The sequence below is a fragment of the Oncorhynchus mykiss genome, chromosome 6 (assembly GCF_057628025.1).
Source record: "Oncorhynchus mykiss isolate SJ-2025 chromosome 6, ASM5762802v1, whole genome shotgun sequence".
NCBI lineage: Eukaryota > Metazoa > Chordata > Actinopteri > Salmoniformes > Salmonidae > Oncorhynchus > Oncorhynchus mykiss.
In genome coordinates, this window is record NC_143027.1 from 39,719,549 (window position 1) to 39,747,066 (window position 27,518).

The following is a 27,518-nucleotide window of genomic DNA, read 5'->3' on the forward strand; positions in this document are numbered from 1 at the left end:
GATGTGGCCCGACGTGATGGGGAGATTATGGGCGTACACACACACAGAGACACACACAGGCGTACACACACACACACACACACAGACAAAAAGTGTATGCACGCACACACACATAGTAGCACACACACACACAGGCACACAGACCTGCATTAGGTCATTCCAAAGTCAAACAGGGACAGAGCTGAGTCATGTGTGTGCTATGACAAATCTGTTAGATATCAATAAATAAACTGAAGAGAAGTGATACAGAGCAGTTAACTCCTCCACATTCATCTACACTATGTCATACAGACACAAGACATTTTCATCAGGAAGCAGCAGCAGCGTTTGTGTGTGTGTGTATGTGTGTGCGTGTGTGTGAGTGGGTGCAGACCTAAAAAGTCTCCACAAATGAAAAAAAGGAAGTGTCTTCCTATTTTAAGCTTAGGGGTTAGGTTTAGGTTTAGAGTCTCAATTAGGGTAAGTGGTTAGGTTGAGAGTAAGTGGTTAGGTTGAGGGTTAGGAGTTAGGTTTAGGTTACGGTTAATATAAGGGGTTAGGGAAAATACAATTTTCAATGGAACTACATTTTAGGTCCCCACATAACGAGAAGGAGCTATTAAAGTGACCCTGATCTCAGGCCTCTCCCTGCGGGGGGTGTCTGGATCTCTATACGCTGTGTGTATGTATGTGTGTGTGTGTGTGTGTGTGTACATGCATGCAGGCATTGTCAAAAGATACATCTAAAAGTATCTTAATACAAATACAAGATACCCGACAGAACAATACATCAAAATAAAATACAAGATACTTTTGCATCTAGATACAATATGCACGTCGCAATGAAACGAACAACGTAATTTTAAAAATGCAGCCTGGAACTAGTTCTGTACGATGGCGAGTGGTGGGCGAAACCAGGAGGATTCTCCATCATCGTTTAGATCTCCAGTTTGATAACATTTTGGTCTCCCAGTAGATTACAACAGCGATGGACAAAGAGAGCATGCCTCCACAGCTCAACCAGAATAGCCTATGCAGCTGCCATCACCTCAAACATGTTGACACATTTACGCTGACATCACTCCAGTATTCCTAACACTGGAGCAAGAAGGAATTGCAAAAAATAACATTGATTATATGCCGCTGTGCTAAACGTGCACCATAAAAACACCTTGCTTGACGTAGAAACAGGTGAACAGTTTTGGAACACTGAGCCATTGACTGTCTGGCTGCACCAGGTGACTGTTATGAGTGGGTTGCTTTTGACAATAAGGCACCGGACTACAGCCATATAGATTGAAACTATTGTGGCAGACGGCAGGGAGAGGTGAGGGGAGTGGTTATTGAAGGGAGATACATTGCAGCCCGCTGGCTCCACCCCCGAGCCTTATATGGACTGCCTTCCCCAACGAGGCGAGCCTGTAGCTCATTAAGCCAGGGAGTATTTGGGGACAAAGAGGAAGCGGCCTACACAAAGGGGGCAGAGAATGGAGTTGGAAGAGTGTGTTATGAAGTGTGAGAAGAGAGAGAAATACCTGTGTGATTACCTGTTGTGACCTGGACTGTCTGATTACCCCACTTGTGTACAGGTTTGGTTGAGGACCCGAGTTTTAGGATTACCCCTGAAGAACGGAACAGACAATGAGAACGGATTGTGGACTGTGAAACGGTTAGTGAATTCCCCCCTTTACTCCAGTGTGCAAAACTCCCTAATACACTCCCCATTTGCATTCTAGTTGTGCTCCTTGTACGTGTTTGGTTATTGAACTTGGTGACATGGAAACCCCACACCCTTGAAACTGCTACATGTGGTGGAGAATGCGGGCAACCCAAACCAGGCTCAATAACTAATAACTCAATAACAGGCACGGAGCACAATGGAAGCATTGGTGAAACAGCTGGTGGAGACGAACATAGCCCAGCAGGCTATGCATCGGGAACTGCTGGAGGAACAGAGCCAGCAGACCGCTCTCCTGCGAGCTGAACTCAGCCAGCTGACAGCCGCCCAGGCCGAAAATGCGGCAGGTGCAGCAGACTCTTGTCCCAAACCCAGTAGGTTTATACTGAAGCTGACAGAGGCTAACGACATCGAGGCTTTCCTCCAAGCCTTCGAGAGGACGGCGGCTAGGGAATGGCCCCATGAGCAATGGGCCAGCCTGCTAGCACCCTTCCTGTCAGGTGCGGCACAGAAGACCTATCAGGATTTGATGGCTGACCAGGTGACACATTACGAGGGGCTGAAAAAGGAAATCCTGCGTCGGTATAGTTACACCCTGATTAACAGGGCACAAAGATTCCATGATTGGGCGTATGATCCTACAGCGTCCCCCCGATTGAAAATGCATGATCTAATTAGGCTGGCCAAGAACTGGCTAACTGCTAAAACACTGATGCTCACGCCCATTGAGAAAGTGGTCATAGATACATTTCTATGCTCTCTCCCGTTTGAAGCAAAAAAATAAGCAAGCCAAGCAACTGCCCTGTGGCTTTCTGATGGCATGCTGGGCTCAGGAGAGTGGTCCTTCCCCTGTCACCCCGGTAAGAGCCAACAGAAAGGACACAACGGCACTTGTGGACTCCGGGAGTATGGTGACCCCGACATCGCCCAGTCCCCGAACCTGGCTGACATCGTGGTCATCACATGCATACACGGTAAGACCAAGGTCTACCCTACCACACTCCTACACCTACAGACCACAAAGGGACAACACACGGGGCCAGTGGGAGTCATCCTGAACCTGCCTGTGCCGGTCCTTATCGGGAGGGATTTCCCCGACGTTCGCCAACTGTGGACCAGTATGTCCGGATATGTAGGGAACCAGAAGTGAGGAGGAAGCCGGAGAGGTGGGAGGGAAGCCAGAAGGAGGGATGCCCGGATGTGTGGATTCCAGGAAGTGGAACCCCAGATTTCAACAGAACCCCTCTCGGAGGGTGAGCAAGACTGAAGGGAGAGGTGGCGAGTCGGGAAGACATGTTCCCGATGGACCATGAGGTGGCACCAGAGCCCACCTCTCTAGTGGGCCGGTTCGGCACGGCCCAACTGGAGGATCCCAACTTGGCCAGCGCTCTCCAGCAGGTGACCGTGGAGGACGGAAAGCCCATGGAGGGGATCAAGGCACGATTTACTGGCCGGGGGTGAAGAGAGTGGAAGATTACTGCCCCAGTTGCCCGTAGTGCCAGCAAGTAGTGCCAAACCCCTACTTTCGCAGCCCCTTAATTCCCTCCCTTTCAGCAGGATCGCAAGGGACCTGGTGGGACCTCTACCCAAGAGCAACCGGGGGCACCAATACATCCTGGTGATTCTGGATTATGCCACCTGGTACCCAGAAGCCATTCCCCTGCGCACCATGGCCACCAAGGGAATTGCACGTGAGTTAGTCATGCTGTTTTCCTGAGTAAACATCCCGATGAGATATTGACCGACCAGGGCACCCTGTTCATGTTGCGAATCATGAAGGATCTATGCAAACTGAATGAAAATAACCCAGTTGCACACCTTGGTGTATCACCCACAGACCGATGGGTTGGTGGAAAGATTCAATCAAAACCTGAAGCAGATGCTAAAGAAGGTGATGGAGGTGGACGGAAGGAATTGGGATCAGCTGCTACCCAACCTGATGTTCTCGATCCGAGAAGTGCCCCAAGCGTCAACAGGACTCTCTCCCTTCTCTCCCACAGATCAGGTGCAGCCCATGGAAATGCCAATGCCCTCTCCAGGAGGGACGCTCTAGGGAGCTGGACCGCCACTCCCTCCCAGTGTGGCAGACAGCAGGGTGAGGTGAGTGGTTATTGAAGGGATATCTTGCAGCCTGCTGGCTCCACCCCCGAGTCTTATATGGACTTCCTGCCCCAATGAGGCGAGCCTGTTGCTCATTAAGCCAGGGAGTACTTGGGGATAAAAGAGGAAGCAGCCTGCACAAAGGGGCAGAGAACGGACAGGGAAGCGTGTAGAGTGAGAAGAGAGAGAAATATCTGTGTGATTACATGTTGTGACTTGGACTGTTTGATTACCCCATTGTGTACCGACTCAGTTTGGCTGAGGACCCGAGTTTTAGGATTACCCCTGGAGAACGGAACGAACAACAAGAACAGATTGTGGACTGTGGGTTGGTGAATTCCCCCTTTTCCCCAGTGTGCAAAACTCCCTAATAAACTCCCCATTTGCATTCTAGCTGTGCTCCTTGTTCGTGTTTATTTATTGAACTTGGTGACGTGGAAACCCCACACCCTTGAACCTGCTACACTACACAGAACAAAAATATACACGTAACATGCACAATTTTTAAGATTTGACTGAGTTAGTTCATATAAGAAAATCAGTAAATTGAAATAAATGAATGAGGTCCTAAACTATGAATTTCGCATGATTGGGAATACAGTTATGCATCTGGTCACAGATACCTTAAAAAAAGAGGTAGGGGCGTGGATCAGAAAACCAGTCAGTATCTGGTGTGACCACGATTTGTCTCATGCAGCGCGACACATCTCCTTCACATAGAGTTGATCAGGCTGTTGATTGTGGCCTGTGGAATGTTGTCCCACTCCTCTTCAATGACTGTGCGAAGTTGTTGAATATTGGATGGAACTGGAACTATCGTACAAGTCGATCCAGATCATCCCATACATGCTCAATGGGTAGATTATGCCTGCCCATACCATAACCCCTATGCCACCATGGGGCACTCTGTTCACAACGTTGACATCAGTAAACCGCTTGCCCACACGACGCCATATACGCTCTGACAAATCATGGTCCAAACACACCAAGACAATCGTGAAGAGGGCATGACAGCAATGTATTCCACCTTAGGAGGCTGGAAAGATTTGGCATGGGTCCTCATATCCTCAATGTTCTACAGCTGCACCATCGAGAGCATGGTTGCATCACCGCTTGGAATGGCAACTGCTCAGCATCCGACCACAAGGCGCTACAGAGGGTAGTGCGAACAGCACAGTACATCACTGGGGCCGCACTTCCTGCCATCCAGGACATCTATACCAGGCGGGGTGTCAGACGAAGGCCCAAAATATTGTCATAGACTTCAGCCACCCAAGTCTTAGAATATTCTCTCTGCTACTGCATGGCAAGCGGTAAGTTTGGGACCAAAAGGCTCCTTAATAGCTTCTACCCCCAAGCCATAAGACTGCTGAACTGTTAATCAAATGGCTAACCGGACTATTTGCATTGACCTCCCTATTTATTCACATTTTTGTTGTCCTGATTTTCTTGCACAGTCTCAATGTTCACTCACTGGAATCTAACCACACACTCACACATACTAACTACACTGACACTCCAACACACACACACATATTGCCGCCACACACACACATACATTCACATTCCTTCACACTCTTCAAATACACTGCTGCTACTGTTTATTATCTATGCATAGACACTTTACCCCTACCTACATGTACATATTACTCAATTACCTACACTAACCGATTCAACTGTGAAGAGTACACTTCTCCAGCGTGCTGAACTCCAATCAGGTCAAGACCTTGGTGAGGACAATGAGCACACATGAGCTTCCCTGAGACAGTTTCTAACAGTTTGTGCAGAAATTCTTTGGTTGTGCAAACCCACAGTTTCATCAGCTGGCAGGGTGGCTGGTCTCAGACGATCCCGCAGGTGAAGAAGCCAGATGTGGAGGTCATGGGCTGGCGTGGTTACACATGGTCTGCGGTTTTGAGGTCGGTTAGACGGACTCCCAAATTCTCTAAAACGACGTTGGAGGTGGCTTATGGTAAAAAAATTAATCAGTTTCATGATGTGCCACACCTGTCAGGTGGATTGATTATCTTGGAAAAGGAGAAATGCTCACTAACAGGAAAGTAAATAAATGTGTCCAAAATTTGAAAAACTTTTTGTGCGTATGGAAAATTGTGAACTTTTATTTCAGCTGATGAAACATGGGACCAACACTTTTCATGTTGCATTTATATTTTTGTTCAGTATAATTTCACTTCAAATAGGCTGTGTTGTTTTCATATAATTTGGCTAATTAGGCTTGTGCACATTTACATAAGTGTTTAATTACCTAGTTAGCTAAGTTACTGACTAAGCTAATTCCTATTCATGTTTTTTTGCATTTCAGGTGGAGTGGCATTGCTGACAGGCCAACATGCTGATAGGCCAACATGCTGACAGGCCAACATGCTGATAGGCCAAGACCCTTATTCCCAAAGAATCTCAGAGTAGGAGTGGTGATTTTAGGATCGGTTTTGCCTTCACACTGAGTAATATAACATTGACAAGGGGGAGGTTATCCTAGATCACTATCCCTACTCAGGGATGCTTTGTGAATATGGGCCCTGGAAGAAAGCTGTTGCCCAATGCCTTGCATAGCAGTTGCTTCACCACAGGACCCTAGAGCAGCGGTAGGCAACCCTGTTCCTGGAGTGCCACCGGTACTGCAGGATTTTGTTCCAACTAGGCCCTAAACAAGGGGTGCGTTTAGTTGCTTGAATGTTTCTACGTTGCAGAATGGTTTTTCCCGAACGACACATTTCCCAAAACGTTTTTGAATATACTTTGAGGTATGTTTGTTCCGTTCAGTAGGTATGCCGGGGCCCCACCCTGTGAAAGTGCTCGAGCCACATTGCGAACTTTGCCCTCACGCACTGCTTTATATATGCAAGCTAAAGATGAAATTGTCAATGAATTGGCCAATGCACCCTGTGTTGCACTTACTACAGATGGATGGACCTCCAGGGCTACAGAGAGCTACTTAACAGTGACAGCCCATCACATTACCCCAGAGTGGGAAATGAGAAGTACTGTGCTACAGACATGCCCCCTTTTATGAGAGTCAGACAAGTGAGCATATTTTTCTCTTTAACATTATAGCATCCCAGTTGGCAAAACCTGGTTGAAAGGAAGTCAGTGTGACTTCAGTATTACTGACCAGAATGTGACATATTTTTCTTTGCTTATTACCTACTGGAAAAAAGTATTGCAGAGGAAAAAGTTGGATATTGAAAATATTGTTCATTACGTTTCTATTTGTTTCCATAGTCACCAATAAGTTTAAATCTGCAACATATTCTTACGTTTAAAATAGATCAAGCAACCATTTTTTTTGCACATCTGCATACAGTAATTGTTTCATAATTCACCCACAGGCATTACATGCATAGATAGATCGGGACACAGAGTATATAAAGGCCGATTGTTTCATTTGATTAATAAGAGTGGTGTGATGGGTCAGAGCTGTAGTGAAGAAAATCTGCGCATAACTACTATCAATTTGAGGACATTCCTGAAGAAACTTTGTGGACTCAGCTGGCTCAAAGTATTTCCATGGTACTAGTTGAAGAAATTTGTGGAAGTTATAGCTTAGAGATGTCTTCAAAAAAGAGCAACTTAATCATATACATACTTTGTGTCCTCCACTATGGCGGTCAGGGGCATATTTTAGGACTTTCCAAAGGGCCCGCAACACATCAACCTCCTGAGTTTTCTGGCTTTTCATGACACTTACTCTTAAGTTATGTCTGTCATATCAATTCTGCAACAAACATTGTTAGAAATGGGTGTAATTTGCAAATCTCTTCCTCTTCTCTGCAACTGTGCACGTGTGTGAGTTTGAGTGAGCGATAGGGAGAATGGGCTAGAGACAAATGGGAGGAACTTTACATGACTCACCAGTGGATGAGTCTTGAATCAGGACACAAGGTTTTTGCAATTAAAGTTGAAATGGGATTTTATTTGCTTTACAAACATATATTATTAGAAGCAGTGCCATTTCAATTGGATCTCCTTGGCTGTCCCCATATGACAACCCTTTTTTGTTCCAGGTAAAAGGGTTCTACATGGAACCAAAAATGTAAGGAATGACGCTGGAGAAGAGAAGCAGGTACGGGGAGTCAGAATTTAATCGGAACAGGACAGGAACAGCGTCAGAACCAGGGAATACAGACATAAGACAATTAATGCAGCAGCAGGGAACAGAGCTGGGGAACTGACAAATATAGGGGCGGTAATAAACAGGTGATTGAGTCCAAAGTGAGTCCAATAAATCGCTGACGTGCGTGATGGCGGCAGGAGTGCACGTAATGCAGGGCAGCCTGGCTCCCTCGAGTGCAGGGGGTGACACAAAAAGGGTTCTTTAAAAGGCTCTATGGGGACAGCCGATGAACCCTTTTACGTTCTAGATAGCACCTTTTTTTTCCTAAGAGTGTAAGATCAGGCAATCATGGGCAGCTGAATACCATGTCTCTTGGGGAATCCAGTCTCAGTAAGACCTGATGCAGAGAAAAAAAATTCATGATCATCAGTATAGCTAGTACAAACCTAGCTCTTACAAAGCTGGCTAGTAGGAATCAATTTGAAGATCAGTGTCACACCCAGATCTGGTTCACCTGTCCTTGTGATTGTCTCCACCCCCTCCAGGTGTCGCTTATTATCCCCAGTGTATATATCCCTGTGTTTCCTGTCTCTCTGTGCCAGTTTGTCTTGTTTGCCAAGTCAACCAGCGTTTTTCCTTGCTCCTATTTTTCCCAATCTAGTCCTCCGGGTTTCGACCCTTGCCTGTCCTGACTCCGAACCCGCCTGCCCGACCACTCTGCCTGTTCTGACTACCAGCCTGCTTATCCCCTTGTACTGTTTTTGGACTCGGATCTAGTTTCTGACCCCTGCCTGGCCTGACCTCGTGACTGCCTATCATCTTGTACTGTTTGGACTCTGACCTGGTTAATGAACTCTCGCCTGTCCCCGACCTGCCTTTGCCTACTCCCTTTGTTATAATAAATATTGGAGCTCTACCATCTGCCTCCTGTGTCTGCATTTGGGTTTTGCCTTGTGCCCTTATATTAACTGTAAGATGTAAACATTGTGTTTTTTTTATAGTTCCTGGAGGACGTTACCAAAATATACACTCCTATGGATTTAATAACCTCTAGTGACTCCCCATGCGGGAGCGTAATCATCGCCTGACACTAATTAGCATAACGCAACGGACATAAATATTCCTAGAAAATATTCCTATTCATGAAAATCACAAATTAAATATATTGAGACAGCTTAGCCTTTTGTTAATCACCCTGTCATCTCAGATTTTCAAAATATGCTTTACAGCCAAAGCTAGACAAGCATTTGTGTAAGTTTATCGATAGCCTAGCATAGCATTTTGTCCAGCTAGCAGCAGGTAACTTGGTCACGGAAATCAGAAAAGCAATCAAATTAAATCGTTTACCTTTGATGAGCTTCGGATGTTTTCACTCACGAGACTCCCAGTTAGATAGCAAATGTTCCTTCTTTCAAAAAATATTATTTTTGTAGACGAAATAGCTCCGTTTGTTCTTCACGTTTGGCTGAGAAATCGCCCGGAAATTGCAGTCACGAAAACAGCGAAAAATATTCCAAATTAGCTCCATAATACCGACAGAAACATGGCAAACATTGTTTATCATCAATCTTCAAGGTGTTTTTCAAATATCTATTCGATAATATATCCATCGGGACAATTCGTTTTTCAGTAGGGCCGATTGGAGTAATGGCTACCTCTGTATTTTACGCGAGAATCTCTCTGGGAGCATCAGGTGACCACTTACGCAATGTAGCCGCTTACGGGTATTCTTCAACATAAATGCGTAAAACTACGTCACAATGCTGTAGACACCTTCGGGAATACGGAGAAAGAGTAATCTGGTTGATAGCCCATTCACTGCTCAATAGGGACTCATTGGAACGCAGCGCTTTCAAAACAGGAGGCACTTCCAGATTGGATTTTTCTCAGGCTTTCCTCTGCAACATCAGTTCTGTTATACTCACAGACAATATTTTTACAGTTTTGGAAACATTAGAGTGTTTTCTATCCTACGCTGTCAATTATATGCATATTCTAGCATCTTGTCCTGACAAAATATCCCTTTTACTACGGGAACATTTTTTTTTCTCTCTTTTTTCTCCCGTCACAACATGTGGATTTAAAGAGTGGTGGTGCTGCTCTCCCCTTTTCCTGGGATGTGGCCGAATAGGTCACTGGTAACTGAGTAGGCGGCCATTGTGTAACAGAAGCTATGCCTCAGGTCATTGACATGTTTCAGGAACTGTAAAGACAGAGACGAATCATGATTAACCATTGCGTAAGGTCTTCACTAAGTCAGGCTTAGCAAGTACATTGACTACGTTACCCCTCAGCAATCTGGCAGACAGGAGAGAGAGAGAGACAGCAAAACCTAAGCTATTTACATTTCTTAGTCAGTCAGTTGGATAACTTCTGCACTTCTTCCCTTTCATTCCTTCCTCAATCCAAGCTAGAAGATTCCTGCAAAAAAAAAAATCAAGAATTGAAAAGGGCAGTTGAGAGTTGTAACGTTAGAATGAGTGTTGGGGGGAGCAGGGATTGGCTAAATGTATTGTCAAATACAAAATACAAGTATCCCTGATGAATCAGGAAAATTCACATACATATTGGGGGATACATGTTTCAAGAATTAGGCTAGCTCAGACACTCTCGCTTTCTCTCTCTCACACACACACACACACACACACACACACACACACACACACACACACACACACACACACACACACACACAGTTCCCTATATGTATATTCATCAACCATTTATCTCTCTCTCACACTCACAAACACACAGCTAGCATGACACAATGACGACAACATTTTACATATGTTTTTGTGATCATCTCTCTCTCTCTCACAGAACACACTGACACATATACACAGCTAGCATGAAACCGTTGACATGACAATGTTTTCTAAAGTTATTGTGATCATCATCTCTCTCTCTCCCTCTCTCACACACACGGAGAGAGAGAACACACACATACACACACACAAACACACATGTACTGTCAATAACTAAACAGATATACAAATGCCAAAACGTTAGCTAGATAGCTACAACAGGTACAAAGTCACCAGGTACATGGATGATTAACGTTAGCTAGCTAGCTACAACAGGTACAAAGTTACCAGGTCCATGGATGATTAACGTTAGCTAGCTAGCTACAACAGGTACAAAGTTACCAGGTCCATAGTTGATTAACGTTAGCTAGCTAGCTACAACAGGTACAAAGTTACCAGGTCCATGGATGATTAACGTTAGCTAGCTAGCTACAACAGGTACAAAGTTACCAGGTCCATAGTTGATTAACGTTAGCTAGCTAGCTACAACAGGTACAAAGTTACCAGGTCCATGGATGATTAACGTTAGCTAGCTAGCTACAACAGGTACAAAGTTACCAGGTCCATGGATGATTAACGTTAGCTAGCTAGCAAAACTTTCCTTGACATTCTTCTCCCCAACAAACCGCCGCTTTACTTCGGAAATACTGAACACATTACGTTAATTACTTAAAAGCTTTAAGGGAAAATATAACTTGTCACATTCTCAGGGTCAAATTCAGGTGCAATAATTTCTTACTCGTTATTGATGTAAATAAATGGAATAAAAGAAGGGTTTTGTAAACCCTGGTGGATTGTAGTAGGATATTGAAATAAAAGACAGGCCTACGTGTGATTTGTTAAATTCTGTAAACAAATGTAATTAGTCATAACAGAACATCAAAATTGCATTCCGTGGAACAAAAGAAAATGTGCAACACAAACAGTGCAGTTGACATCAACAAAAGAGTATCATTAGAAGCCAATACACACAGCAAGCTACCAGATATCATTAATTAAAAAAAAAACATTATTTCATTGTACTGCAGTTTTATTGCATTTTAACGGAGGTGCATTCTTGTAAGGGTATCCTGTAATATTGTGCATGTTCATCTTACATGCTGGTAGCCTATAACAAATGTTATGGAAGTGACTGTGCACTTTTCATATGGGTGGACTGCAAGTACAAAAAAAACACTCCCATAGCCTGTAGTAAAAACAAATGCATTTATAGCATTGGAGATTCTCTAAATTAGGGACCATCTCTCATAGCTACAGTACATGACCCCAGAGACTGTCACAAATATGACATTTTAATGACATAGCAAATTCGATGACTTGGAGGTGAAATATCACAACGCTTTGTATATTCAATTGGTATTACCATAAAATTCCTCAAATGGCCCTACTCCTGAAAAAGTTAATCGGGCTGGATAAGCTTAAGTGGAATCGGCCCAAGTACCATTAGCCGGAACCCAGAGTAATATGATTCTGCCAAACTCTGGAATAGCTTGGACCGCATGAAGCCCCCCAAGTCCGACCGAGTCCATGCCGAGTCCCCCACATCTCAAACGGAATAGGCCCGAGCCCAGCATGTTGACTGGGTACAGTATGGCCAAAGACTCTAACCGGCTTTGGTGTGCTCTGCCAGCTGTTGTATGCCAAGTGTGCTAAGCTGAATCATGCAAACCCTGCTGAACATTACTCAAATTTGAATAACTGTAAGTGTTCTAGTGTCTTATACAGTGCATTGAGAAAGTATTCAGACTCCTTGACTTTTTCCACATTTTGTTTTTTCTTCATCAATCTACACACAATACCCCATAAAACTTTTTTTTTTATAAAAAATGTAAAACAGAAATATCACAATTACAGTGCCTTGCGAAAGTATTCGGCCCCCTTGAACTTTGCGACCTTTTGCCACATTTCAGGCTTCAAACATAAAGATATAAAACTGTATTTTTTTGTGAAGAATCAACAACAAGTGGGACACAATCATGAAGTGGAACGACATTTATTGGATATTTCAAACTTTTTTAACAAATCAAAAACTGAAAAATTGGGCGTGCAAAATTATTCAGCCCCTTTACTTTCAGTGCAGCAAACTCTCTCCAGAAGTTCAGTGAAGATCTCTGAATGATCCAATGTTGACCTAAATTACTAATGATGATAAATACAATCCACCTGTGTGGAATCAAGTCTCCGTATAAATGCACCTGCACTGTGATAGTCTCAGAGATCCGTTAAAAGCACAGAGAGCATCATGAAGAACAAGGAACACACCAGGCAGGTCCGAGATACTGTTGTGAAGAAGTTTAAAGCCGGATTTGGATACAAAAAGATTTCCCAAGCTTTAAACATCCCAAGGAGCACTGCGCAAGCGATAATATTGAAATGGAAGGAGTATCAGACCACTGCAAATCTACCAAGACCTGGCCGTCCCTCTAAACTTTCAGCTCATACAAGGAGAAGACTGATCAGAGATGCAGCCAAGAGGCCCATGATCACTCTGGATGAACTGCAGAGATCTACAGCTGAGGTGGGAGACTCTGTCCATAGGACAACAATCAGTTGTATATTGCACAAATCTGGCCTTTATGGAAGAGTGGCAAGAAGAAAGCCGTTTCTTAAAGATATCCATAAAAAGTGTTGTTTAAAGTTTGCCACAAGCCACCTGGGAGACACACCAAACATGTGGAAGAAGGTGCTCTGGTTAGATGAAACCAAAATTGAACTTTTTGGCAACAATGCAAAACGTTATGTTTGGCGTAAAAGCAACACAGCTGAACACACCATCCCCACTGTCAAACATGGTGGTGGTAGCATCATGGTTTGGGCCTGCTTTTCTTCAGCAGGGACAGGGAAGATGGTTAAAATTGATGGGAAGATGGATGGAGCCAAATACAGGACCATTCTGGAAGAAAACCTGATGGAGTCTGCAAAAGACCTGAGACTGGGACGGAGATTTGTCTTCCAACAAGACAATGATCCAAAACATAAAGCAAATTCTACAATGGAATGGTTCAAAAATAAACATATCCAGGTGTTAGAATGGCCAAGTCAAAGTCCAGACCTGAATCCAATCGAGAATCTGTGGAAAGAACTGAAAACTGCTGTTCACAAATGCTCTCCATCCAACCTCACTGAGCTCGAGCTGTTTTGAAAGGAGGAATGGGAAAAAATTTCAGTCTCTCGATGTGCAAAACTGATAGAGACATACCCCAAGCGACTTACAGCTGTAATCGCAGCAAAAGGTGGCGCTACAAAGTATTAACTTAAGGGGGCTGAATAATTTTGCACGCCCAATTTTTCAGTTTTTGATTTGTTAAAAAAGTTTGAAATATCCAATAAATGTCGTTCCACTTCATGATTGTGTCCCACTTGTTGTTGATTCTTCACAAAAAAATACAGTTTTATATCTTTATGTTTGAAGCCTGAAATGTGGCAAAAGGTCGCAAAGTTCAAGGGGGCCGAATACTTTCGCAAGGCACTGTACATAAGTATTTAGACAATTTACTCAGTACCTTGTTGAAGCACCTTTGTCAGCGATTACAGCCTCGAGTCTTCTTGTGTATGAAGCTACAAGCTTGGCACAACGGTATTTGGGGAGTTTCTCCCATTCTTCTCTGCAGATCCTCTCAAGCTCTGTCAGGTTGGATGGGGAGCGTCGCTGCACAGCTATTGTCAGGTCTCTCCAGAAATGTTAGATAGGGTTCAAGTCTGGGTTCTGGCTGGGCCACTCAAGGACACGCCGTGGAGCAGGTTTTCATCAAGGATCTCCACATGATGCTGCCACCACCATGCTTCACAGTAGGGATGGTGCCAGGTTTCCTCCAGACGTGACGCTTGGCATTCAGGCCAAAGAGTTTCATCTTAGTTTCATCAGACCACAGAATTTTGTTTTGGCATACTCCCAGCGGGCTGTCATGTGCTTTTTTACTAAGGAGTGGCTTCCGTCTGGCCACTCTAACATAAAGGCCTGATTGGTGGAGAGCTGCAGAGATGGTTGTCCTTCTGGAAGGTTCTCCCATCTCCACAAAGGAACTCTGGAGCTCTGTCAGAGTGACCATCGGGTTCCTGGTCATCTCCCTGACAAAGGCACTTCTCCCCCGATTGCTCAGTTTGGCCTGGCGGCCAGATCTAGGAAGAGTCTTGGTGGTTCCAAACTTTTTCCATTTAATAATGATGGAGTCCACTGTGGTCTTGGAGACCTTCAAAGCTGCAGAAATGTTTTTGTACCCTTCCCCAGATCTGTGCCTTGACACAATCCTGTCTTGGAATTCTACGTACAATTACTTCGACCTCATGGCTTGGTTTTTGCTCTGACATGTCAACTGTGGGACCTTATATAGACAGGTGTGTACCTTTCCAAATCCTTTCCAACCAATTGAATTTAACACAGATGGATTCCAATCAAGATCTCAAGGATGATCAATGGAAACAGAATGCACCCAAGCTCAATTTCGAGTCTCATAGCAAAGGGTACATTTGCCCCAAAAAATAAAAACCTGTTTTTGCTTTGTCATTATGGGGTATTGTGTGTAGATTTATGAGACAAAACATGTATTTTATCCATTTTTGAATAAGGCTGTAACATAATCAAATGTAGAAAAGGTCAAGCGGTCTGAATACTTTCCGAATGCACTGTATGCACTGGGTGCATGGATCACAAACACTTTGCACATGTATATATAGACTGGTGTCTATTAATTGAGTAGCATTTAGATAACTGGTCAGAAGCCTCCAAGAGGCTTCTAAACAGCTTCTACCCCCAAGCCATAAGACTCCTGAACACCTAATCAAATGGCTACCCAGACTATTTGCACCCCCCCACCTTTACACCGCTGCTACTCTCTGTTGTTATCATCATCTATGCATAGTCACTTTAATAATTCTACCTACATGTACATATTACCTCAACTAACCGGTGCCTCCGCACATTGACTCTGTGCCAGTACCCCCTGTATATAGTCTCGCTGTTGTTATTTTACTGCTGCTCTTTAATTACTTGTTACCTTATTCTTATCAATAAGCATTTCACTATAAGGTCTACCTGTTGTATTCAGCGCATGTGACTAATAACATTTGATTTGATTTAGTTGAATCAGATTTTTACCAAAAACAGATATCAACCAAAATATGAAAAATACATTTTTAATCTGGTTTCAACCAGTAAAGGACATCTTTATCACATTGTATGCCCATTGGGATAGGCCTATATGATGTCTGAGCCATATTTACATTTTGATTTCACACACATGGTGCACTTTATTTTAGTATTGTTGTTGATGAGTAATCGTGTGGTTTCATTTAAGAAAAGACAAAGTGTTGCTACTCCTGATTGTGCTCTCATCAGGAATTATATGACTCATGATCATATACGGAATCAGGAATACCAGAACTTTGTATTTTCTTAAATAAACAAAAATGTACTACAGCAATGGTTGGCATTTCATTTCATCCGGCTGTACCGAAACCGAATCGAACTGTGACCCCGAAAACGCAATACGCACCGAACTGTGAGTTTGGGGAACATTACACCCTTACATTTAAATGACTTGTGCTGAAGGACTTCTATCTGCAGCAGCCATTCAAAGTCACTTCAGTGTTTTCAAGGTCTCAGTTTTACAACTTTCTCATGTCATTCCATCCACTGTAGACAATGGGTTGTTTTTAACCAAAGTGTGGAAGTGTTTCTGAGCTAAGTAGCTCCCCTGCTGTCCGCATTGATGTTTCCCATTTACTGTTCCTCCTCTTCCTCCTCTCCCCTCCTCCTCACCCCCCTCTTTCCCCTCTCTCCTCCTCTTCCTTCTCCTCCTCTTGTCTCAGCACCAGGAGAGGACACACACATTGCCTCCAAATACCAGAGCCTTTAACAGTTTGACCATGGTGATTCTACAGACAGAGGCAGGCAGACAGACAGACAGACAGACACAGTCGGACAAACAGACAGACCAACAGAGGGGAACCCTCTACTGATTTGGCCCAGGTAAGGAGTGTTTGTTTATGAATGGCGTGTATAAACAGACAGAAACCACAAAATATAAAATATATAACAAAACAAACTAAATAGGCTATTCAACTAATTTGACATCTGCTCTGACAGAGGCTGGTGTAAAGTCGTGTAGCTCACTGACTGTTTGCAAGTGTAAACGGTGTTCTGTCTCTTTACAAATATTAATTATACACTACATAGAGTCACACAGATTTGTGGGCACACAGTGTACATGGCACAGGCCGTCAGTCCAGACCTGCCCTTACTTGACTTCTTAATCTTTGGTTTCCTGCCCTCCCTCCCTCCCTCCCTCCCCGTATCTGGGTACAAAAACTTAACCCCCCCCCCCTCCCCGTATCCCAGCACAATAACTTAATGCCCCCCTGCCTGCCTCCCTCTACTCTCCTCAGCCACCCCTGTTGTTCTTTATACAGGGGCATGCTAGAAAAGCAGCGGTTGGCCTGGCCCCAAGAACTCAGGCCCACATACTTCCCAATCTGCAGATTAAAGAGCTGCAGCCTCTGAAGTCCTTCCAGGGACTAATGGCTTTTGTTGCTGGGAATAATCCACACATCCTCTCTCACATCCTGGGGGATCCATGGCTAAAACCCCTCCTTAAACTCTCCTCCTCCCACCCCTTTCTCCTCCTCCCACCCCGTCTCCATCTCCATGTTTTGTTAACCTCCCTCCATCCTCCATGTAGGCAGTCTTGTGGTTAGGTATGGCTCAAGACCTCCCATGCCCCTTCTTTCCCACCCCCATCTCCCAATCTCCATCTCTGGTCCATGTTTTGTCGACCTCCCCCTCCTTCCTGCATGTGGCGCAGCCTTGCGGTTAAGTCTGGAGGCCTGCAGGAGTGTACCACACGCAAAGAGATGGGGAGGGGGGGGGGGGGGGCTGGGTTGTGACCCACGCAGGCATGGCAGGAGTCTGCTGGGCTTAGTGAATCCTCCGAGTCTCTTTTTTTGTCAACTACACCTACGTAGCTCAAGTTCAAACAGCCAGGGCAAGCCAGGGCAAAAGCTATCCTCAAACCTTGCAATGCAAAGAATAAAGCAGCCTTAAGGTGTTAGCACCTTATAAACATGATGTCTATATTGAATAAATCATTTAAACATTCACAGTGCAGGTTGGAAAAAGTATGTGAACCCCTAGGCTAATGACTTTGCCAAAAGCTAATTGGAGTCAGGAGTCAGCTAACCTGGAGTACAATCATTGAGTCGAGATTGGAGATGGTTGGTTAGAGCTGCCCTGCCCAATAAAGAACTATTCACAAGAAGCGTTGCCTGATGTGAACCATGCCTCGAATAAAAGAGATCTCAGAAGACCCAAGATTAAGAATTGTTGACTTGCATAAAGCTGGAAAGGGTTACAAAAGTATCTCTAAAAGCCTTGATGTTCATCAGTCCAAGGTAAGACAAATTGTCTATAAATGGAGAAAGTTCAGTACTGTTGCTACTCTCCCTAGGAGTGGCCGTGCTGCAAAGATGACTAAGAGCACAGGGCAGAATGCTCAATGAGGTTAAGAAGAATCCTAGAGTGTCAGCTAAAGACTTACAGAAAACTCTGGAACATGCTAACATCTCCGTTTGACGAGTCTATGATACGTTGAACACTAAACAAGAATGATGTCCATGGGAGGACACCATAGAAGAAGCCACTGCTGTCCAAAAAAAACACTGCTGAAGTTCGCAAAAGAGCATCTGGATGTTCCACAGCGCTTCTGGCAAAATACTCTGTGGACAGATGAAATTACAGTTGAGTTGTTTGGAAGGAGCACACAACTCTATGTGTGTAGAAAAAAAGGCACAGCACACCAACATCAAAACCTCATCCCAACTGTAAATTATGGTGGAGGGAGCATCATGGTTTGGAGCTGCTTTGCTGCCTCAGGGCCTGGACAGCTTGCTATCATCGAAAGGAAAAAGGAATTCCCAAGTTTATCAAAACATTTTGTAGGAGAATGTAAGGCTACCTGTCCGCCAATTGAAGCTCAACAAAAGTTGGGTGATGCAACAGGACAACGACCCAAAACACAGAAGTAAATCAACAACAGAATGGCTTCAACAGAAGAAAATACGTCATCTGGAGTGGCCCAGTCAGAGTCCTGACCTCAACCCGATTTGACATGCTGTGGCATGACCTCAAGAGAGCGGTTCACACCAGACATCCCAAGAATATTGCTGCACTGAAACAGTTTTGTAAAGAGGAATGGCCCGAAATTCCTCCTGACCGTTCTGCAGGTCTGATCGACAACTACAGCAAACGTGGTTGAGGTTATTGCTGCCAAAGGAGGGTCAACCAGTTATTAAATCCAAGGGTTCACATACTTTTCCCACCCTGCACGTATAATTGTTTGTGTGTTATTAGTTTAAGCAGACTGTGTTTGTCTATTGTTGTGACTTAGATGAAGATCAGATCAAATTTCATGACCAATTTATATAGAATTCCAGGTAATTCCAAAGGGTTCACATACTTTTTCTTGCCACTATATGTGTATATGTGAGTTGGAGCTCTGGGCTCAGAGTTGTTGACCCTCTGGAAACCTTTTGTCCTTTACAATGTTTCTGATCCCCTCCCAATGACATCATAACCTGTGGAGTACATTCAGTTCTGACCTCATTTCCTGTGGAAGACTACAGACAGAGTTCTGGTGCAGAGAGAGAGGGTGTTGGCACTGGCAGCCTACACACACTGGGCCACTGTCCACTGGCCACCCAAAAGACGCATTTATTTATTTTATCAAGAGCATAGTAAAAAAAGGGCAGATGTTTTGAGCTTTTATTTGGCCCAAACTTCCCATTTTAACTTCAGTCAAACTTAATCTAAATGACACTGGCTGGATTTCACTCCCATAAAAACACACACACACACACAAAAAGTGCTCAAATTATTTTGCATAGAAAAACATAACTTAATTTCCCCAAAATCTAAACAACAGAACATTCAATGGGGACTGCATGTATGTGTACCAAGCATATCGCCTCATTAAATTACAGGAAAATAAGTTGACACACATTTCGAAACATCCACTGCCTCTCAGACTTCATGTAGACTATTAGTAAAACTAAGGTTAAGAAAGAAAGGTTATTGGACCAAAATGTTGTTGCAAATGAATCTACTGTACTTGGCAATACAAATATTATAAATTCAGTAGAGCTCCCGCCTTCTCAGTAAAACCAAGAACCATTCATCAAAACTGCAACAAAAAACTCTGTCTAGCCCACACAGAGAAAGATGTAGCTTAGCTACTGAAAGTCTGAATGCATGGAGGAAGTGAACTGCTACAGTAGCTGTCCAACAGGGCAATTTGACTGCTTCAGGGCAGTCAAAACATCAACAGAGTGGTGGTTAACCCCCAAGGCCTTAATATAGGAGGACGAGGAGAGAACTGGAGGAAAATAGGAAAGACAGCTGTGCAGAAGAGAGAGAAAGAGAGAGAGGTCAACAGCATCGTGAGATATACGGGGGGGGCTGTTGATGGGGTAAAGTAGTGTGCCAACCCGTGGGTTTCCTCTAAACATCAGACCTCCACTCTGCAGACTAAACAGCCCGACACAAACAGACCAGTGTACCTGGAGACCAGGTCAACAACACAACATGGACACACACAGAGCCCTATTGACTGGCTGTCTGAGCTAACACTGCCGGGGAGGTGAATGGGGGCTAGCAGGCTCTTTCAACTGGAGGGTCGACCAAGGGTTGGGGTGTTGGACTGGGGTTCATGGGGCTGTCTGCTATTCAGCTTTATTGCAAACGTGGAATCTGTATATTTCCATTAAGGATATAGACACACGAGGGAAACATGGCTGCCACTGGTGCTTTACGAGTGTTCATGTTCACGAATGCAAAGTAGTCATGTCAACGAGTTGCAGATGTAAATAAAACAGCAGATTTGAAAGTAACAAAACAGGCGTGCATGAGTGGTGAAATGATCTATTCCTCGATACATATCCCTTCCTCCAGTCCTCCCTCCAGTCTTACCTGGCCATGCCCAGACTAGAGAAGCTTGCTGGGACGATGAGTACGTCGAGGCGGGGGAAGGGATGAACCCCCAGGGTAGCGTGGGCTGCAGCCAGGCAGCCAGGCAGAAGGGGGAGGACCTGGACCTGGGCCTTCTGCAGCAGAGAGGGCGGGGCAAACATCCGGTGAGGGACCACCTCTTGGCTCCAGGCGGATGGGTCGGTGAATGGACAGGGGTAATCAGTATGGCAACAGGTGAAGTTGTCATCGCCCAGACCTAAGCAGACGCTCTCAGAGTGCTTCTCATCCTTCAGGCCTGAGTAGACTAATGTAGACTGTGGGCTGGTGATGATGGGATGGTCCATGTTGGTGAATGGATTCAGGTCCAAGCTGTGTGATGGGGAGAAGGGGGGGGGGGATTCAGGCTTGTATTTTCGCTATTTTGACTACGGGCTTAGAAACGAGAGGGGTGGAAATATGGAACATGGCATCACACAGGAAAGCCAGAGAAAACCCAAACATTACATTTAATTGGACTTCCATTTAGTTACAGTAACTCCATCTTAGTACTGGAACTGCAAAACCCAAATGTGTTCCAAGTTTCCTCTAGCCGTTCACTGAGGATAAAAGGCCCTCCTTGTAGCAGGAGAAGCCCTGGGGTTAACGGCTGGGTTGGAGGGAAACCATGAGAGGAGGAGGTAGAAAGGGTGGTATTACGGGAAGAATGACAGAGCTGCCAGCATGCTGGTGGAACCCTCAAACCCTCAGCCTGTGGTGAACTCTTCAGGGCAGGGGAAAGCACTGCTGGGGAAGACCTGGTTCTACCGCCTGGTATGGCTGGGTTGGAGGGAAACCACGAAGGGGGGGGGGGGGGACAAGAGAGGTTCTTACGGGAAATAAATCATACCTGCCAGCATGCGTATGAGAAGCCCCAGCCCTTGTACCCTGCACAGGAGGGGTAAGCTGTGCTGTGGAAAGTTGTGCTGTGGCCTGGCGCCAGTAACCCACTGCCAAGGTAAAAGTGGAGGCAGGCATAGGCAAGGTGACATAGTAGTCCCAGCTAGAGAGACCTGGACAGAGAGAGAGACAGAGAGTGGGTGAGTGGACTGGTGAACTGTACCACTTTGCACTTATCCGCTGTACACTGATCAGGACTGTAGTACCTGTGTGGTGCAGGTGCGTGGGCTGGGCCTGGTTCTCTCCACTCAATAGAACCACACACTCCCTAGGGGCTCGTACCTGGGCCTGCCACGTCGACATGGCGACAGGAGGCTCCTGACAGGGGAAGAGGGCACGGTTGTTGATGGGGGAGCCGGCGGTGTAAACACATGACCTAGAGGAGTAAACGGTAAACAACTTCCTTCATCGTACTGTTCATGGGACAGGTTTATCTTGGTTTATCTACTGGATAGTTTGTTTCACCCTGAGAGTAGACAGATGGAAACAACTTCTGTCCTATATGTTATCAGTCTGAGCATGAAGCATACAGTAGATAGATGTCCCACCTGTTGTCCTGATCTTTAGTCCACCTGACAGAGCCTCCCTCCGGCTTGGTCTTGTAGCAGACCCTCAGGGCTCGGGGGAACTCCTGGATGGTCCGAACCCCCCTCTTCCTCACCTGCAGGCTCCAGCGGTCAGTGTGGAAGATGAGGGGTCCCCCACCCTCAGAAGCAGGGGCATGACTGCACTGGAAGTACAGGTGGTGTTGCTTTTTCCATTGGGTGGACGGTAGGGAGATCAGCCTCTGAATGAGCACAGCTGATTGGCTGTCTGGTTGTGGGCCAACCCCTAACCCCTCACCCTTGACCTCCTTTAGGAGACCCTGCATATCTGACACAGAGGTCACGTCCAACTCCTCTACTTTTGACACAGTGAGGTCACAGCAGTCCAGAACTAAGGTAAAGTCTCTGTGGCTCTCATCCTCCCAGGAGTCATCGGTCTGGGATGGTTGGGGTGGGGTTGGGGCCCCTTCCCCAGCCTCATTCCCATCTCCAGCCAGTGGGCCTGGCTCCAGGAAGAGCACCACAGTACCAGTGATAACCTTAGTTTGGAGGCTTATGTCCAGGTCCAAGACATAGTGTCTGACCAGGATGTGGTTGGTGTTGGCTCTGAGGGGCAAGTCGTCCCTGCCTGGGTCCATATCACCATCACCATCCATTTCTCATCAGAGGTCATCTATTTAATTCTAGAGGAAAACACAATGTCAATCAATCAATCAACTGATAGAGCGTTCAATCAATATGTACAGTATACAGTACATATCAACCTTATCAGCCAGGTAAGGTGGTCCACATCCAGTGGCTTTGGAAAGTACTCAGACCCTTTGACTTTTTCCACATCTTGCTACGTTACAGCCTTATTCTAAAATTCATTAAATTGTTTATTTCCCTCATCAATCTACATACTATACCCCATAATGACAAAGCAAAACCAGTGTTTATACATTTTTGCAAATGTATTAAAAGTAAATACCTGAAATATCACATTTACATAAGTATTCAGACCCTTTACTCAGAACCTTGTTGAAGTACATTTGGCAGCGATTACTGCCTTGAGTCTTCTTAGGTATGACGCTACAAGCTTGGCATACCTCTATTTGGGGAGTTTCTCGCATTCTTCTCTGCAAATCCTCTCAAGCTCTGTCAGGTTGAAACACTGAAACACTTCAGCGAGCAGGCCTTTCTAATCGACCTGGCCGGGGTATCCTGGAAGGATATTGACCTCATCCCGTCAGTAGAGGATGCCTGGATATTTTTTTTAAATGCCTTCCTAACCATCTTAAATAAACATGCCCCATTCAAGAAATTTAGAACCAGGAACAGATATAGCCCTTGGTTCTCCCCAGACCTGACTGCCCTTAACCAACACAAAAACATCCTATGGCGTTCTGCATTAGCATCGAACAGCCCCCGTGATATGCAGCTGTTCAGGGAAGCTAGAAACCATTATACACAGGCAGTTAGAAAAGCCAAGGCTAGCTTTTTCAAGCAGAAATTTGCTTCTTGCAACAATAACTCAAAAAAGTTCTGGGACACTGTAAAGTCCATGGAGAATAAGAACACCTCCTCCCAGCTGCCCACTGCACTGAAGATAGGAAACACTGTCACCACTGATAAATCCACCATAATTGAAAATTTCAATAAGCATTTTTCTACTGCTGGCCATGCTTTCCACCTGGCTACTCCTACCCCTGTCAACAGCACTGCACCCCCAACAGCAACTCGCCCAAGCCTTCCCCATTTCTCCTTCTCCCAAATCCATTCAGCTGATGTTCTGAAAGAGCTGCAAAATCTGGACCACTATAAATCAGCCGGGCTAGACAATCTGGACCCTTTCTTTCTAAAATTATCTGCCGAAATTGTTGCCACCCCTATTACTAGCCTGTTCAACCTCTCTTTCGTGTCGTCTGAGATTCCCAAAGATTGGAAAGCAGCTGCGGTCATCCCCCTCTTCAAAGGGGGGGACACTCTTGACCCAAACTGCTACAGACCTATATCTATCCTACCATGCCTTTCTAAGGTCTTCGAAAGCCAAGTCAACAAACAGATTACCGACCATTTCGAATCTCACCATACCTTCTCTGCTATGCAATCTGTTTTCAGAGATGGTCATGGGTGCACCTCAGCCACGCTCAAGGTCCTAAACGATATCTTAACCGCCATCGATAAGAAACATTACTGTGCAGCCGTATTCATTGATCTGGCCAAGGCTTTCGACTCTGTCAATCACCACATCCTCATCGGCAGACTCAACAGCCTTGGTTTCTCAAATGATTGCCTCGCCTGGTTCACCAACTACTTCTCTGATAGAGTTCAGTGTGTCAAATCGGAGGGTCTGTTGTCCGGACCTCTGGCAGTCTCTATGGGGGTGCCACAGGGTTCAATTCTTGGACCGACTCTCTTCTCTGTATACATCAATGAGGTCGCTCTTGCTGCTGGTGAGTCTACACCAACTGGACAACTACAAATACTTAGGTGTCTGGTTAGACTGTAAACTCTCCTTCCAGACCCATATCAAACATCTCCAATCCAAAGTTAAATCTAGAATTGGCTTCCTATTTCGCAACAAAGCATCCTTCACTCATGCTGCCAAACATACCCTTGTAAAACTGACCATCCTACCAATCCTCGACTTTGGCGATGTCATTTACAAAATAGCCTCCAATACCCTACTCAACAAATTGGATGCAGTCTATCACAGTGCAATCCGTTTTGTCACCAAAGCCCCATATACTACCCACCATTGCGACCTGTACGCTCTCGTTGGCTGGCCCTCGCTTCATACTCATCGCCAAACCCACTGGCTCCATGTCCTCTACAAGACCCTGCTAGGTAAAGTCCCCCCTTATCTCAGCTCGCTGGTCACCATAGCATCTCCCACCTGTAGCACACGCTCCAGCAGGTATATCTCTCTAGTCACCCCCAAAACCAATTATTTCTTTGGCCGCCTCTCTTTCCAGTTCTCTGCTGCCAATGACTGGAACGAGCTACAAAAATCTCTGAAACTGGAAACACTTATCTCCCTCACTAGCTTTAAGCACCAACTGTCAGAGCAGCTCACAGATTACTGCACCTGTACATAGCCCACCTATAATTTAGCCCAAACAACTACCTCTTTCCCAACTGTATTTAATTAATTTATTTATTTTGCTCCTTTGCACCCCATTATTTTTATTTCTACTTTGCACATTCTTCCATTGCAAAACTACCATTCCAGTGTTTTACTTGCTATATTGTATTTACCTTGCCACCATGGCCTTTTTTGCCTTTACCTCCCTTCTCACCTCATTTGCTCACATTGTATATAGACTTGTTTATACTGTATTATTGACTGTATGTTTGTTTTACTCCATGTGTAACTCTGTGTCGTTGTATCTGTCGAACTGCTTTGCTTTATCTTGGCCAGGTCGCAATTGTAAATGAGAACTTGTTCTCAACTTGCCTACCTGGTTAAATAAAGGTAAAATAAATCAAATAAATAAAAGGTTGGATGGGGAGAGTCGCTACAATGCTATTTTCAGGTCTCTCCAGAGATGTTCGATCGGGTTCAAGTCCGGGCTCTGGCTGGGCCACTCAAGGCCATTCAGAGACTTGTCACGAAGTGTGCTTAGGGTCGTTGTCCTGTTGAAAGGTGAACCTCAAATCAAATCTTATTGGTCACAAACACATGGTTAGCAGATGTAAATGTGAGTGTAGCGAAATGCTTGTGCTTCTAGTTCCGACAGTGCAGTAATATCTAAGAAACCTTCGCCCCAGTCTGAGGTCCTGAGCGCTCTGGAGCAAGATTTCATCAAGGATCTCTGTACTTTGCTCCATTCATCTTTCACTCGATCCTGACTAGTCTCACAGTCCCTGCCGCTGAAAAACATCCATAGCATGATGCTGCCCCCACCATGCTTCACCGTAAGGATGGTGCCAGGTTTCCTCCAGACGTGACGCTTGGCTTCAGGCCAAAGAGTTCAATTTTGGTTCCATCAGACCAGAGATTCTTGTTTCTCATGGTCTGTGAGTCTTTAGATGCCTTTTGGAAAACTCCAAGTGGGCTGTCATGTGACTTTTACTGAGGAGTGGCTTCCGTCTGGCCACTCTACCATAAAGGCCTGATTGGTGGAGTGCTGCAGAGATGGTTGTCCTTTTGGAAGGTTCTTCCATCTCCACAGAGGAACTCTAGACCTCTGTCAGAGGGATAATCGGGTTCTTGGTCACCTCCCTGACCAAGGCCCTTCTCCACCGATTGCTCAGTTTGGCCTGGCACGCCAGCTCTAGGGAGAGTCTTGGTGGTTCCAAACTTCTTTTTAAGAATGATGGAGGCCACTGACATGATATGATGATGGCGCCGACGAAGATGTCAACATTGCGACTAGCTTGTATACAACTCTGCAGTATTTTGTTTGTTTATGTACTATTTTTTACGTTATTAGCTCAGGAATTGTTTTGTGTCATTACATACAGCCGGGAAGAACTATTGGATATTAGAGCGTCGGTAACTCACCAGAACTTCCAGCATTAGGAGCAGGATTACCACTTCCCTGGAGCGGATCCTTTGTTTGCTCTCCCCAGAGCAATTGAACTTATTCCAGAGGCTGACCCAAAACAACACCGGCGAAGGAGAGGTACTCGAGGAGGTCTTCTGGTCCGACTTAGGAAGCAAGCACACCACCCACCGCTCCCGAGTATTTTACTCGCTAATGTCCAATCTCTGGTTAATAAAATTGATGAGCTCAAGGCGAGAGTTGCTTTTTAGAGAGACACCAGGGATTGTAACCTGCTCTGCTTCACAGAAGCATGGATCGCTCGAGATATACTCTCTGACTCTGTAAAGCCAGTTGGGTTCTCAGTACATCGCACCGACAGGAACAAACATCTCTCCGGGAAGCAGAAGGGTGGAGGTATATGTTTTATGAATAATGACTTATGGCGTAACTGTGATAACATACAGGAACTCAAGCCCTTCTGTTCACCCGACCTAGAATATCTCACAATCAAATGCCGACCGTACTATCTCCCGAGATAATTTTCGGCAACCATAGCCACAGCGGTCTATATCCCCCCCAAGTGGATACCACGACGGCCCTCAAAGAACTTCACTGGACTTTATGCAAACTGGAAACCACATATCCTGAGGCTGCATTTATTGCAGCTGGGGATTTTAACAAAGTAAATTTGAGGAAAAGGCTACCGAAATTCTATCAACATATTGATTGTTGTACTCATGCTGCTAAAACACTCGACCATTGCTATACTACCTTCCAGAATGCATTTAAGGCCTTCCCTCAACCTCCATTTGGCAACTCGGGCCACGATTCCATCTAGCTCCTCCTTACCTATAGGCAGAAACTCAAACAGGAAGCACACGTGGTAAGGACTATTCAACGCTGGTCTGACCAATCGGAATCCACGCTTCAAGATTGTTTTGATCACGCGGACTGGAATATGTTCAGAGTAG

The 27,518-nt window shown here is 45.1% G+C and overlaps 1 protein-coding gene and 1 long non-coding RNA gene across 16 annotated transcripts in view; one reads left to right on the forward strand and one right to left on the reverse strand.

Moving 5' to 3' along the window:
- aopep (aminopeptidase O (putative)) overlaps positions 1-27,518 on the reverse strand; it is a 124,364-nt gene that overhangs the window by 90,540 nt on the left and 6,306 nt on the right. For 14 of the 15 annotated variants that reach the window (XR_016496659.1, XR_016496660.1, XR_016496663.1 and 11 more), the window contains exons 2-5: positions 22,079-22,758; positions 21,737-21,906; positions 21,481-21,643; positions 20,595-20,963 (exon numbers count right to left, since the gene is read on the reverse strand). Coding sequence is in view for 6 of the 15 variants with exons in the window: in XM_036980083.2 (XP_036835978.2) it covers positions 20,595-20,963; positions 21,481-21,643; positions 21,737-21,906; positions 22,079-22,731 (1,355 nt within the window). In the remaining 9 variants the exon portion in view is untranslated. Of the gene's footprint in view, positions 1-9,712; positions 10,036-10,177; positions 10,254-20,594; positions 20,964-21,480; positions 21,644-21,736; positions 21,907-22,078; positions 22,759-27,518 lie in introns of those variants that run through there. The other variant, XM_090237910.1, reaches the window with a different exon arrangement.
- Positions 1,482-4,019, forward strand: LOC110525923 (uncharacterized). The gene is made up of 3 exons (XR_005052100.2): positions 1,482-1,648; positions 3,215-3,348; positions 3,495-4,019. It is a non-coding gene; the product is annotated as an uncharacterized LOC110525923 (long non-coding RNA).